The sequence below is a fragment of the Dicentrarchus labrax genome, unplaced genomic scaffold, assembly GCF_905237075.1.
Source record: "Dicentrarchus labrax unplaced genomic scaffold, dlabrax2021, whole genome shotgun sequence".
Classification (NCBI taxonomy): domain Eukaryota; kingdom Metazoa; phylum Chordata; class Actinopteri; family Moronidae; genus Dicentrarchus; species Dicentrarchus labrax.
In genome coordinates this window covers 3,442,950-3,457,844 of record NW_026136705.1, presented here as the reverse complement: position 1 = coordinate 3,457,844, position 14,895 = coordinate 3,442,950, and the positions used below count along the sequence as shown (strand labels likewise).

The 14,895-nt window shown below is 38.9% G+C and overlaps 1 protein-coding gene across 1 annotated transcript; it reads left to right on the top strand.

Moving 5' to 3' along the window:
* Positions 1-3,999: 3,999 nt before the first annotated feature.
* On the top strand, positions 4,000-13,395 carry zgc:92429 (uncharacterized protein LOC445063 homolog). Its single transcript, XM_051400471.1, has 11 exons — positions 4,000-4,256; positions 5,093-5,142; positions 5,298-5,354; positions 6,430-6,584; positions 6,754-6,857; positions 7,837-7,889; positions 9,437-9,507; positions 9,932-10,034; positions 11,291-11,410; positions 12,408-12,470; positions 12,594-13,395. Exons 1-11 carry the CDS (start codon positions 4,193-4,195, stop codon positions 13,026-13,028), a joined length of 1,275 nt encoding a protein of 424 aa, XP_051256431.1. The 5' UTR covers positions 4,000-4,192; the 3' UTR covers positions 13,029-13,395.
* The last annotated feature ends 1,500 nt before the right edge of the window (positions 13,396-14,895 follow it).

Genomic DNA, 14,895 nt, shown 5'->3' with positions numbered 1-14,895 from the left:
GGTATTAGATCAACAGTGATGTTAAAGGTTGTTACAAACCTGATTTTAAAGGTGCTAGATGTGGCATTTTAACAGCAAATCACTGATAAATGTGATATGAGACGAGAGTATTTATTGTCTGTAAGACAAATTGATTAGTGGGAAGAATTCTCTGCTATTACACGTATATTAATAATGATGTGGAGATCAATTTTTAAGATTAATGAAATAAAAAAAACCTGAAGACTGTGTTCTGGTTACATGTTTAAGCAGCAATATGACTTTGCATGTTGAGCTGCCATCTATCAGTCTGATTATAAAAGATGTGCACCTGTATGTTTCAACATAGCATGAGACAGCTAAAGCTTCCTGTTACAGGAAGAGGGCGCTGTTTTTCAAGAGCAAACAGAGCTTCAGTTTTCCCAAATGGATAACACTTTGTCCACTTGCTGTTTTCCTAACTTGATATCTACATATCACATACACTGCTCTGACTCATCCCTCGTAAGAGAGCTGCTGCTGTAGCTTTTAAAGTAGGCAGGAGTAATATTTAAAGTTCTTGAATCATGTAGGAATGTGTCATCACTGATGTAGGCTAACATGTAGCACAAAGGTGTTTTTATAAATTGTGTTTTTGTAGTTTTTGTACCGAAACATCTTTCATCCTGGGCGCAGGGAGACAAATTGCAGCGACTGCAGGTGCTTCGACAATAAATTATTCACTGAAGACAAAACACTGCTGTTTGTCAGGCACGGTGCATTTTGAGTGATATATATTCTTTCCAAGCCCCATTCAGTCAAAAAACCCTGAAATGCCACCAAATACATCACCTCTGGCGTCCGTGAGAGCCTCTTGATGTGATTGTGGAACAAATGTACACAAACAGTTTCATTATTCAGAGCTCAGTGGGAAGTCAGGAGGTGGGAACCTGCTTTTTAATCCCTCACCGTGGGAGAGACGTATTGTTCCAGCAACAGACAAAAATCAAACCAGGCTGTCTTTCAGATCAACAAGCGGGGATATACAGGTACGTATACTACACGTGTGTATATAAAAACAACAGTATATGTATTGGAAATAAGTTGTAATTGTATGTTTTTAGTTTGGTGAAGTTTTCCCACCGTTATGGGGAAATTTTCAGGTGGTACTGTATAAATAACAGCCTTTGTTCCAGGTAATACTGCGTCATACAATTATATTTTAGTGAACCTTTAAAGGATCAATTGGCAGAAATTGAAAATGATATTCATAGGTATGTTTTCATTAGTGTTTAACTTTAAACAACTTTAACTTAGAATGAGCGTTTTTTTACCACAGAGGAAGCAGGTCCTCTTCTACAGAGTCTAGATAGGGCCTTTCACAGCCACCATAGTTTCTCCTTCACATTTGGAAGTTCTCAGCTGTATTCAACTGGTTGCAATCTGCTACTTCATCGCTAGATGCCACCAGAGATTGGAAGTGATGAAGTACAAATATATTTTCTTACTGTAGTTTTCGTACTTTCTACTCCTCGTGTTTTCAAAAACAGGCTCATTACTTCCTTATCTTTTTCCAAGTTCATAGTTTCAGTTAGTCTTTTACAGAAACAGCTGGTGGAAACGTCCTTCAGAGAAACAAAGAGACTACTACAAGAGACTACTTTTATACCTTGCGTACATTTTAGAGCCTCTAATTTTTCACTTTTATTCGAGTGAATAAGTTGAATCAATACTTCTACTTTTACTGGGGTGTTTTTTTACTCAAGTATCTGTACTTCTACTTGAGTTAAGACTTCACTGAATCCTGCCAACTGGTCCTTTAACTTTTTGGAAACACTTCTAGCATGGCCTTTTCCTGTTTATCCTAACACTACCTCTCTGCGCCAAACCGGGTCCGTGAAGAAATTGTTTTCCCAGTTTGGTTTGGAAGAACTTCACTAGTCTGCACATAGCCCTGATCTCCAGCCAGGAATTATCAGCCAGCATCAGTGTTTCACCTCACTGATGCTCTTGGTGGCTGAATGGAAGCAAATCCCTGCAGCCAGGTTGCAGAATCTGGTGGAAAGCCAGAAAGCCGGGAGAGTAGAGGCCGTTATATCAGCAGATTAATGCAGATGGTTTGAGAAAGAGATGTGAACAATCACACATGGGGGTGACATTCAGGTGTCCACATGCTTTTGGGTTATATAGTGTAATTTACCAAGACAAAGAAGACAATGCCCTCATTGTTTCTATATTTAGAAAGTCTAAATGCTTTGTTCAGTTTTGATGCATAAGATGATACGTTTTATGTTGTACGCACACTGTAATTTCACATTGTTTTTAATTAGTTTTTATGCACATCAGTCTTCACCAATATGCTGCCACAGTCATAAAATTAAACTGTTCACGGATATATTTATATTTAACACTAGGGCCGTGAATTGGCAAGAATCTCATGATACGTGCTACTACAATTCAATATATTGTTTTACTGTAAGCAAGGTGATGCATTTGCTATATTTTTAGTTATCTAATTTTAGGGAAACTGTCATAGCATAAAGAATACACCACTATATGTACATGAGTAAAAAAAAAAAAGGTGTTTTTTATCCAATCAGAACTGTGGGACCCAATCTCCAACATCATAGCCCTCAGTTAATGTTTATATAAGAATCTTTGTAATACAGTGTTTTTGAGAATGGATACAACATCACAAAATGAAATATCATGATACTGAACACAAGACAAAACCTTTCAGTGCATTTTAAAAGACACTGTGAATTTGGAAAAACGTAGAGGAAATCCAGTTCCTCCAGGAAGTAGTGGAAGCAAGTATCTCCGCTAATTGTTCAATCACATTGAGCCAAAACGTCATTTTGGCTCAATGTGACCCAACAGTACCACCATGAGCAAGGAAAAACTGCCTTTTTAAGAGGCAGAAACCTAGGACAGATCCTTCGGCTCTAGGTGGGTGGTCAGTAGAGAGAGAGAGAGAGAGAGAGAGAGACAGACAGACAGACAGACAGACAGACGCACAACAACAGCAGCAACAACTACACTAATAGTAGTGACTGCTGATGATGAACATGAAGAAGATGATGGCGGCGACGACAACAACGACGGGGGACAATGAGCAGTGACAATAGTAATAATAGAAACTGAAGTAATAATAATATTAATAATAATAATAACACTAATATCAGTAATATTAACAATGGCAGTCAAGCAGGACCATGGCAGGAGGCTCCACCAGGATCGACAAGAACCTGCGAGACGAGAAAGCACAAGAACTCCGGGGAAGAAGTGAAGTTAGTAACATGCATTAATGGGACATGAATGTGCGCAGAAAGAGAGAGAGAGGAAGAGAGGAGCTCAGTGCACCATGGGAAATCCCCCGATAGTCTAGGCCTATAGCAGCATAACTAAGGGACTCACCTGAGCCAACCCTAACTATAAGCTTTATCAAAGAGGAATGTCTTAAGCCTACTCTTGAATGTGGAGAGGGTGTCTGCCTCCTGAACCACAACTGGAAGCTGGTTCCACAGGAGAGGAGCTTGGTAACTGAAGGCTCTGGCTCCAATCAGGTATTTTAGGTCGCAGTGGAGGCTGTTGTAGCAGCGCATTAATGCACATGGTTTTAGATGTACAGGAATCACGTGGGTGCAATATTTACATGTCAGTACTTACAGCATAGTTTAGTTCTCCTTAATGGGCCACAATCTGGCTTTTCCCTTAAAATAAAATACATAAAAAATGAGACTGCAAATGCTGGACTTGGTTAAATATTCAACAGGTTTATGCCAACAACACAGGCTGCTTCTCCTGGGAAAATAAAGCCATGATTTGGATCCAGTGGCTGCAGTGGATCCGGTAAGAGAAAGTGACAGAAATCCAGGAGTTGTCAGTCCCATTGTGACGGCTGCCGGGCCACAGCAGGCCTGTTTGTGACAGCCGACGCTCAGCAGGAGGAATGTCAACCCCCACCTTCAGATAAGTTTTGACAGCTGTAAATTGAGAGAGGGAAGAGAGGGAGGAAGGGAGGTGAGCTGCTATTTTTATCTTTCATTCAGCCAGGCCCAAACCAACCAGCCCCTCTCTGGACATCTCCTTTCTGGCTGACCAGAGAAGCTTCTAGAGGTCCGACCGCAGCATTAAGACCAGGATAGACCGCCGGGGCTGGGGGGGAAAGATATCTGAACGAGAGACAAAGGAACCCAGTGAAGGAGAGATCACACAAACCCAACAGGCCAACATGGCGCTGCTGTGCTACAACAAAGGCTGTGGGCTGATGTATGACGCTGACAAGAATAAGGACGGTAAGATCCTGTCTGTGATTTTAATTCAAACACCCCAGTCTGGGTCTGTTGGTTGGTTTAGTATTTTGTTCATCTAGAACGTGAGGCCTCGGTGGAAGTCAGTCTGTGTGAAATGAAGAATGTAAGCCTGTTGTGGTGTTAGTAGGAGCTGGCGGTGTGTAGATCTGCTTTGATTTTCTTGGATGAGGTTCAGTTTACTACTTTTTTGTAATTAATCTGAGATAAAATAGCACATTTAAAACCTGTAACAGTTCAAAAATACATCACCTGCAAGAATATTTTTCCTTAAATGCTGAAAAAACAACAATCATTACCAACAGCATTTAATCTGAGTTTGGGTTTATGTCTGCTTTTATTTTGAAAGTATGCTCCTGTGTTAAATTTATTGGTGTTTTTTGGCCTCAAAATAGGTAAACGGTAAAGTTTGGGTTCAAATTTGACAAATTCATGACTTAAAGACAAGACGATGCAATTCAAGTGTTCAAACCTTCAGATTCAAACCTTTACCGAACACAACAGGTGGATAAGAAACCAGATTTCCTGGCAAATGCTGGAAAAGTTGGCTTGTGTGACGTCAAAGAAGTTGTCGTATATCTGCTGTGTGTGTGTGTGTGTGTGTGTGTGTGTCTGAGCCTAGCCTAGCATGTATCGTAGGCCACGTGTCTCTGGAAGCATGAGACAGCTATCTCTCTAGCAACCGACTTCCTTTTATGGGACACCTCTCAACTCTAGTGACCTCCATGGACAGCTGGGGCACCCTGATGACTGTGTGTGTGTGTGTGTGTGTGTGTGTCTATATACAGACTGACAATGTGTCTTTCTTTTTCCCGGTAAAGATTCCTGCGTCTTCCATCCAGGAGTCCCCATCTTCCACGATGCTCTCAAGGTAAAGAACTGATAAATAAGTATATTAGTACACAAATAAACAACAAAAAACGTTCTATTTAGCTGGATGAAACTCGTGTGTGTGTGTGTGTGTGTGTGTGTGTGTGTGTGTGTGTGTGTGTGTGTGTGTGTGTGTGTGTGTGTGTCTTTCTCCAGGGTTGGTCCTGTTGTAAGAAAAGGACGACAGACTTCTCAGAGTTTCTCTCCATCAAGGTAAGAGCCGCTCAGGGTCGAATAATCTGCAGAAAACTCGAGATCCTGTAAATATTTGTGGTTGGTTGGAGCAGAGCTTCTATTAGTCTATAAATTACTATTATTATTAATAATATTAAGGGTATTAAGTGGCAGTAAAACCTAGTGATGCCTCTATATGACCTATATAAACAAACAAGACCATGAGCGAGCCCAAAAAAAGCCCAATAAATGAATAAATAAATAGGCTAAATTAACTGAGAATCAGCCGATTAATCCATAATGAAAACAATCATTAATTGTAGTCATACACAGAATTCTCCCCAATCTAATGATATATATATATATATATATATAGGTAAGCGGTAAATATCAAAAATAGATTGGTAATAGATATATTATATACTGTTATTAACAATAACACTACCATCATATCATCAGTACTTTTACCACTGTCTTGCAACTACAACTTCTTTGCACCTTATCTACCTATTTATCTTTTTTATCTTTTCTACCTAAGTATTTTATTCCATTGTTGTATTTTATTCTATTGTTGTATTTTATTCTATTGTATTTTATTCTATTTAAATGTTTAATATTATATTAATATATAGATTAATAAAGTCTATCTATCTATCTATATTACAGTAACAGTCTCAAGAGACATTTTTCTGCATTGGGTACGTTTACTTTGAACACTTTAATTAGATGTTCCTGATTATACTTTACTTAAAGCCTCTACAAGGAACTTTAATTGTGTGTGTGGCCCCCTATGGGCTTTTAATTTAATTGAATTCAATGGGAAACGACCTGGTGGCTGGCATTAAGAATAACGATAGAGAAATAGCCAATCTTCTCATTGATGGTCTTCTGTAGAGCTTACAGAGGCATCGGTGTTAAGAGACTGTTCCATAACCAGTTAAAGACGGCTTGTATTAGGTTTTCAGTGCAGGACTTTAACCTGTAACACTTTGTGGCGTCAGTACTGAACACACAGATACTAAAATGAGAAGAGCGTTACTATCTGAAGTTTCAGATCCTGTGCATTATCTTCCTTTAAAACCAGACTCATGTGACCGCTCTGCTTTGAACTCAGGGCTGCACCCGCGGGCGCCACAGCAACGAGAAGCCCCAGGAGCCTTTGCGGCCGGAGGTGTCATCAGATAAGGCCGAGATTAAACACAACAATGGCCCAGAGATAATCTACCAGGGACCCAAATCTGCTGAGAAACTGCAGAAAGAGCGGCCCAGGTGTGTGTTTGTAACGATAACTGGTGTTCTGTTATCCTCCCTGCAGTCGCTCACAGAGGTCAGGACTCATTTAAACCATGCATCAGCCTGCTCGCCGGTGCTGATGACGCCTCCGTGTGTTAATATTTTGTGGTAACATCAATGTGTGTGTGTGTGTGTGTGTGTGCAGCTCAGACGAGCCCAAGACCAAGATGCCCCACAAAGTGTCGGCGTCGCTGGCTCAGGCGCTGGAGAAACTGGACCTCAGCAAGAAAGCGGAGAACGAGAACAAAGGTCAGTGTTTGATAGAGTGAAAGGACGTATTGTTTCATTTTAAAATCAACTAGAACATAATTATCTAAAGAAGAAAGTGAGAAAATCTTACAAAATATTCAACCATTTTATTATAAAGTTCATATTTATATTTAAAACCAGAAGGCAGGTTGCAGCACTTGAATCAAGAAAACAAACGTTATAATAAAATACTTGAAACAGGTTAAAATATTTATTCTTTTTGAAATTGTTAAACTTTAAAGATGCTTCTTTTTACAATCTAATTAGAATTCATTCACAAAAATTACTTGAAGAGTGCTTTTTCTGCATTTATAGAACATTTCTGACTAAATGTACGTTTGTTTAAGTGTGTTGTGTTTTTCAGTTTCCAACACGAATCAGCTCGTCTCAAGAGATTTCTGAAGTCTGTCTGAGAGTCTGTATTCAAAAATAAAAATCAATAAATGTTGAACTTGTGTTCACTATGTTAGAGAATACTTGAAACTAGTTTATTTGTATTGGGAACAAGTTGAAATGTTCATACTGCATTTAAGACTCAAATAAAGTAATATTTTTGCAGATGTCTGGACACATTAGTCTTTGTATAATTACATGTTTTTATGTACATTTCTGCTTATATTTCTATTTTCTAATGCACTTCTGCTTAGGAGTAAACATTTGTTAGTGTAAGTTTGATGTATAATCAAACAACAGCTTATATTTTTGTACATTTCTGTGTTAGAATTGTGTCCATAAGCCTTTTTTTCTTAAAACAAATGTAAAAAATCTGACTATTTCCACCTGTTTTCAATATAAATGACTTGAAACTAATTAATTTTCACTGGAAAGATGCTGAAATATTCTTAGTATAACCTGCTGGTGGAGTTTCTCACTTGTTTTTTTTAAAGAAAATAGCTGACTTCATAAGAAAGACATATTCGACACAGTTGCGATTTGCCTATCCCACCTCTCTCTTTGTCTCTTCTTCCTCCTCCGACAGAGAGTCAGAAAGTCATGCCAGGGACCCGATGCAAGAACGCCGGATGCAAAACAGTGGGTGTCTTCTTTATTATCTGAGTGTTTGTTTGTAGGCAACTTCTGTGGCCCAAAATAGTCGACTATCTGACATCAGCAAAAGCCGACAAATTCATCATCTACACCGATGGGAGCACACACACACACACACACACACACACACACACACACAGAGAGAGAGAGAGAGAGAGAGAGAGAGAGAGAGAGAGAGAGAGAGAGAGAGAGAGCTCTGTAATGTAACTGTGCTTCAGTTTGAGTTCAGTTCATCTTTCCTGTATTTGTAATGCTTATTGACAGCTCCATCTAGTGGACAAGGCTGGTAGTAACAGATGTTACTTTTTAAACCTGTTCTGGCTCCATTACCTCCTATTTTCTTCCCCTAAAATACATCCCTAAATTCTTCCGACTTCAGCGGTAAATAACTACATTTACTCAATTATTGTACTTAAATACAAATTTAAGATACTCTACTACATTTCACAATGAAATACACTCATATTTAACTCCACTCAGTGTATTTGACAGCTGTTATTTGTTACTTTGCAGATTAAACATTTTAAATACATGCAACGTATGATCATTTTGTAAAATATGATGCATTGTTATAGTTTAAACTACCCAACATGTAATGTAATGTAACTAATGTAATGTAGTTAATGTAATGTTGCATGACCTCAGTTAGTACATGGTCATGTAAATGAGTATAACATGCTTTTTAATATTAATTGCCCCTGAAATCTTGGTTTCAAATCAAAGTATTTCTCTACAACAGTAAATATATCTATGACTAGATGAGCAACAACCAGTTTAAGGTTGCAAAAAACTTCATCATTAGGTATATTTATATTCACAGGACATTTTCCAGGCGTTTTCCTTGACAATATAGGACAGCACTTGCTCACAAGGCTGAAGCCATGTAGTTGGAAAAAGAATAGACCTGTAAACCCAGTAAACCCACTCTGAAGTGTCATACAGTTTATGTATGTGATCTGAATCAGGGGCTAAAATACAAACATTTCCAGGACAACATGGATTATTTCCAGGATATTTGCTTATTTTAATTTATTTCCAGGTGTTTCCATGACTGGAAAACTAGTCTGTAAATTTCCAGCTTTGTTTAACCCTCAGTATCTTTAAAGCTGCAGTCGGGAACTTTTTGTCATATTTGCTTAAACGTCTGTATTTGACGACCTTGAATGAGATCTTTCTCCGCTCTGATTGGTTGTTTTCGTTCAGACATGGTGGATTTTCGCAAATCCCATTAAGCGCCCTGGGATGAGCCAGAGGAAGCTGATTTTTTCCACAGATTATCCGTCTCATGTACTTCTGTCAGGATATAGTGAAAAGTTATCTACTGCAGCTTTAAAGTAAAATAATCCAAACTGTTCCAGCTCAGGCATAAAATGATGATCTTCTGTGACCCCGTCTGCAAAACAAGATCGAGAAACGTAGCATTCACACAAACACACACTCGACTGGTGACCTTATCGTGTGACCGATGATCAGAGGCGTTTCCATTACACATTATTGATCACTCCCATCCGCACTGTGTTTGTGTGTCTTAGGTCTATCAAGGCCCAGAGACAGACGCGGACATCTGCACCCACCACCCCGGAGGTCCCGTCTTCCACGAGGGGTAAGACACAAAGAGTTAAAATGACTGCTGCGTGTTTCCACTTCTTCACTCCGGACATTGCAGAGGCATTATGCATAATCCGCCATAACAAAATCATAATTACAATCTTTATTTGCACAACTCTCATTTCAAACTATAATTAGACCGCTTCTACAAAAGGAGGAATGTAAACAAAACTAAACTGAAGGCCGTGTAAGCAAAGCAAGAAACATAAAAGCTAAAATATGAAGAAGAAAAAAAGGAAGATCAGACAATTAATTAAAGATCTGAAACTATAAACAAATATGCATTATTACAAACAGAACTGCTCTTTGAATCACACAAAGTATATGAGCATCACTCTCCCGCTGATGTGGTAACACTGCTGCTTGGTGCAGTCATTGGGTTTCTAACCTGTGACACTTTGTTCTTTTTTTTTGTGTAGCTATAAGTACTGGAGCTGCTGCTGCATAAAGACAATAGACTTCAACGCTTTCCTCGATCAGAAAGGCTGCACCACAGGGAAACACCGCTGGATCCCAAAGCAGGTACACACACCGCCTGAAGGGAAATACAGCGTCAGTGGCAGGTAGAACAAAAGGGGAGCCTTTGTTCAAAGTTTGCAGGAAATGACCTTAAAAGCAGATACAGACATGATGACGACAACTAAACAGCCTCCACATTTTAAAATGACCTCTTTTTTTTTTGGACCGACGTTGGTGTGTGCAGCTTGTTTGTTCTTTCTACTGAGATTTTTGATCAGAAAACAGCAAAACAACTAAGCTGAAAGGGGAGAAGTCTACGTCTGAGGCTAAAATGACAGTTATAATGTTCAGTTTTTGTTTAATATATGCAACATTTCATCCGGTCATTATGGGTAAAACCAGTGGTTCCCAACCCTTTTCCTTAACAGGCCCCTTTTCTATAATGTAGTAAATGGTGATTTTGTGGATGTGTCATATTATATTCAAAACTGTATAATTAACTCAAATAGTGAGTAGTTTATGTAAAACGAGTGATTTTGAGCAGATCATTTCCAGTTCTCTGTCTGTAAAATGTATTTTTTTAAAAATCATTTCTAACAATCATACAGACTTAATAGGCTTTTTTGTTATAAATTCAGTGTTTTCTTTATTTTACATTTAAATTTCTTTCATAAAAGTGAATGCTGAGATATTGGCGACCAATAGTTGGAAACCAGTGGATTAAACCGTGTTAATTCAATGTGCTGCTTTTGAATTTTATTGAGTTTCACTGAGAGGTGTTTCCAATATTTTGTCCACCTCCATTTATAAGAGGATATTTTAAATAAAGCCTTAATGATACAAATCACATGTTTATTACAGAATGAGAAGCACCACAATGTCAGTTTAAATCAGATCAGAATAACACTCACTTACACTGTAATGAGGGTTTTTATGTCGGTAAATTGTCACTCTTACACAGTAAGTGCACATTAAGCTGGCAGCGCCGGCATTGATCGCTGTTTACTGTTTTGATTCTCCGTCTAAAAAGGTATTCCTGCCATTACTGATGCTCCGTTTCTTCTAAAAGCGATAATTATCACGAGAAGTCAAACAGAAATGTGTGACGTGAACATGATCCTCATCTCCAACTCTAAATCCTGTGTTAGAGGAACAAGTAGGATTAAAACTGAATCCTTTATCAGACACATAAAATGGTAGGACTTAGTATCAGAACATTTATTTGGGCCTCCCTCTGTGTACTCTAACATCCAATCTATTTCTTTTGTGGCTGACCTTTGTGTGTGTGTGTGTGTGTGTGTGTTTTTTTTTTTTTACAGGACAAGAAGAAGGTGGCGTGTCGACACGACTGGCACCAGACAGGAAATAACGTTGTTGTAACGATTTACGCCAAGAACGCAAACCCAGAACTGACCTGCATAGAGGCCAACCGGACAGTGGTGAGTGTCTTTTACACACACACACACACACACACACACACACATTTTGACTTTATTAATGGTTAATATCAGCGTCACAGAGCAGTTAGGAGTCATTAATAAGAGGGAGTTTTGGATTGTCAGACTGTTGGCTGGTGTTTCTCCTTTCCATTTCCATTCTGATCTTTTATAAATGCTGAGCTTGGGATACACTAGCCACTAGCCTTTTGGCCAAAGTTGTTGTTATTAATGGTTTCTAATTGATTTATTAGACATATTACAAAGCCAACACAGCAATAAGCTATACACCCTTTATAAAAGCTGCCTTGCTGGTAGTGGATTTTCATTTAGTCCTGATGACTTTAACTTAGCTGTACTTTTAGTTGGTTAAGTTAGGTGAATTAAGCTAATGAATACAAACAGACAAGCACCTATTACTAAAGGATTTATTAAGCATTCATTAATATAAAAAAACTTTTGCCCAAGTTAGCTAAAGCTAATACGTCTAACTCTTAGTGGTCTCAGTTTACAGCACAATAGTACTTTAAAGGTCCAGTGAGTAGGATTTAGTGGCATCTAGTGGCAGATTGCAATTCCTTTGCCTCACCTTCCAAGCACAAAGGAGAAGCTACAGCAGCTGCACGATGAATGCCCACGGACTATCTAGAGCCAGTTTTTGGTTTGTGGGCGACTGTAGAAACATGGCGGTTCAACATGGAAGATGACCTGCAGGGTCTGTAGATATAAAAGGCTCAATCGAAGGTAACAAAAACAAATAAATCCATTATTTTCAGGTGATTATACATTAATGAAAACACATCTATGAGTTATATTCTGCCAGTAGATCCTCCTAAATGTTACACACTGGACCTTTAAAACACAACCACACATGTAGCATAAAAGCAACAATACGATGTGCTTTAAAAGATCACCAATGCACCTATTTATTTATTAAACAATAATAAACTCAACTCATTCTTCTCCCTTAATTCTGATTGTCTCTTTTCATCCTCTTTAGCTCTCTTGTCAAATCCAGTTTGAGGACAATAAGATTTTCAAGAGGGACTTCCACCTCTGGGGCGTGAGTACCTTCTGAGATTAGCTCACCTGTTGAAGTTATCCAAACCCTTTTGGAAGACTTTATGACGGCTGAAAGTGAAATCCTCTACATCCAACTCTTTTCTCTGACTTCTCTTACCTTCAGGTGATCAACGTCAAACAGAGCGTGGTCAACATGGTCCCATCCAAAGTGGAGGTCACCCTATGTAAGGCCGACCAGGTGGCCTGGGGCAAACTGGAGGACCCCAACTACAAACCCGAGCCCGAGCCCATAGAGGACAGCGTGGAAACCACAGAGTCGTTCCAGCCCGACTGGGACATCGACGACGACGACATCAGCGACTCGGACGAAGACTGGGCCTACGACAAGCCGGAGAATAAAAAGAAGCCGTGGGACGAGGAAGAGGAGCAGAAGAAGAATGAGGAAGAGATACAGAATTTAAAGAGGAAGGAGGTAGAGGAGGAGATGAAGAGAGCGATGGAGGAGAGGAAGAAGGCAGAGGAGGAGAGGAAGAAGCTGGAGGAGGAGAGAAGGCAGGAGGAAGCGGGAGAATTCGAAGACATGCCAGATCTCGAGTAACCGCTCCGATAAACGGTGTGAAGACCGGGTCTGGTTTTTATTAGCGAGGTAGAAAAAAAGTTTAAATTAAAATAGATTTTTTTGTAATGAAGCAAATTAAATTTTTATTTCTGAAATAATCAGAGTCAAACTTTATGTGTTGTTGCTACAAAGGAAATGTGGTAATTCACAACCACGTTTTAACTTTGGAGGTCCTTCTGGGGACGTTTTGGGAGGTTGATTCTCTTGAAGGGGTTACTAACATCACACACACTGGATCCCTTTATTTTTTATTTAATTATAATGCTTGAAATGAAGTGAGGTTTCTTCTTAAAATGAGAAGACACTCAGATACAGCTGGATGAAATAAAGACTTCTCTATGTCTGATTTTCTATCTTTTATGCCTCGCCTCTTCTTATGACTGTGTCTACAATGAACGACAGCTGAAATCAACACAGATAAATGGAGTGATCAATGCTATAGAGTTGTTATGCATCACACGTCCCACGCGCTTAAGCAGACAGATTAAGATTAATGATTCATTTAAAAGCCTAATGAATCATTTGAGTATCCACCAGTGTTATAGGCTGCAGCTGTAAACAAAACACTTAGCCTTTAGCTTATGATTCATGCTGGAATTGTATTTCCACGCATGGTTTTTCATTAATATAAGCCTATTGTACATCAGCAAACACAACCTACATTGTGTTAGTCACTGACCAGCTTTACTACAGGCAAAGAAGGATTGACACAGTATGTGGTGTAATTGTTTCTTTTTTTTTAAATCCGACACCAAAGATTTTAGTTTTAACACCTCAGTATGCTTCAAATTGAAGAGCTAAAGGTTGATTTATACTTGATGGGTTTAATGGAAGTCTTGCAGTGTCGATTTTGATTGCACTTAAGTGTTGCACTTTAACCGCTGATAGCAGAGCCAGTACACTAGACTGTATCGTGCTTTAAAAGGACCAGTGGGAAGGATTCAGTGACATCTAGAGGTGAAGTTGCAGACTGCAACCATTTGAATACAGCTCAGCCTTTCCAAGGTGAAGTACAGTGGCTAAAAAACTCGCTAAAAACGTGAAAGGCCTCATCTAAAGCCAGTGTTTGGTTTGTCTGTTCTGGGCTACTGTAGAAACATGGCAGACTCCGTAGAAGAGGAGCCGCTCCCTCTTTAGATAAAAACAGCTCATTCTAAAGTAACAAATTCTTATTTTCAGGTGATTAAACACAAATGAAAACAAAGTTATGAATATTATATTCAATTTCTTCCAATAGATCCTCCTAAATGTTACACACCGGACCTTTAACCTTTAATTTTTGCCTGCAACTTATCATACTCTATCCAGTGCAACTGCTTTTCCTACAATAAGCACTCTAGCGTGAGGGATTTTCATTACTTTCAGTACACACATGTGACAGGCTCCTATCCACATATTCCATATAAATTTAAGAAATTGTATCTCAGAACCTACCGGGAGCACAATCAAGTATTTGGAGGCTAACCCTAATCCTGACTTGAACCATCGATAAAAGTGTGATTTTTCATGTGATCCAAATACATTTTACTGTTACATACTTGCCCAAAGTACGTCGGTACCAAATTTAAAAACTTTAGACCAACCAGAACAAATGTTACGCCATCATACGAAATATAATCTTTGAAAGCAATTGGGTTAATTATACTTCTCATGGTAACTGTATTTATTGTCTTTTGTTTACTTTTTTACACTATTTTGTGATAGAGTGATGGTGATCTATGCATTTATAGAACTGGACTTTACTGATAAGGAAAGGTTTGCACCGGCGGTGTCAGTGTCAAGAACTGTGTTACCGTAAAGGCGAAGACAACTGAGTCGGACTCGTCAACTTCTCTATCAACTGGCA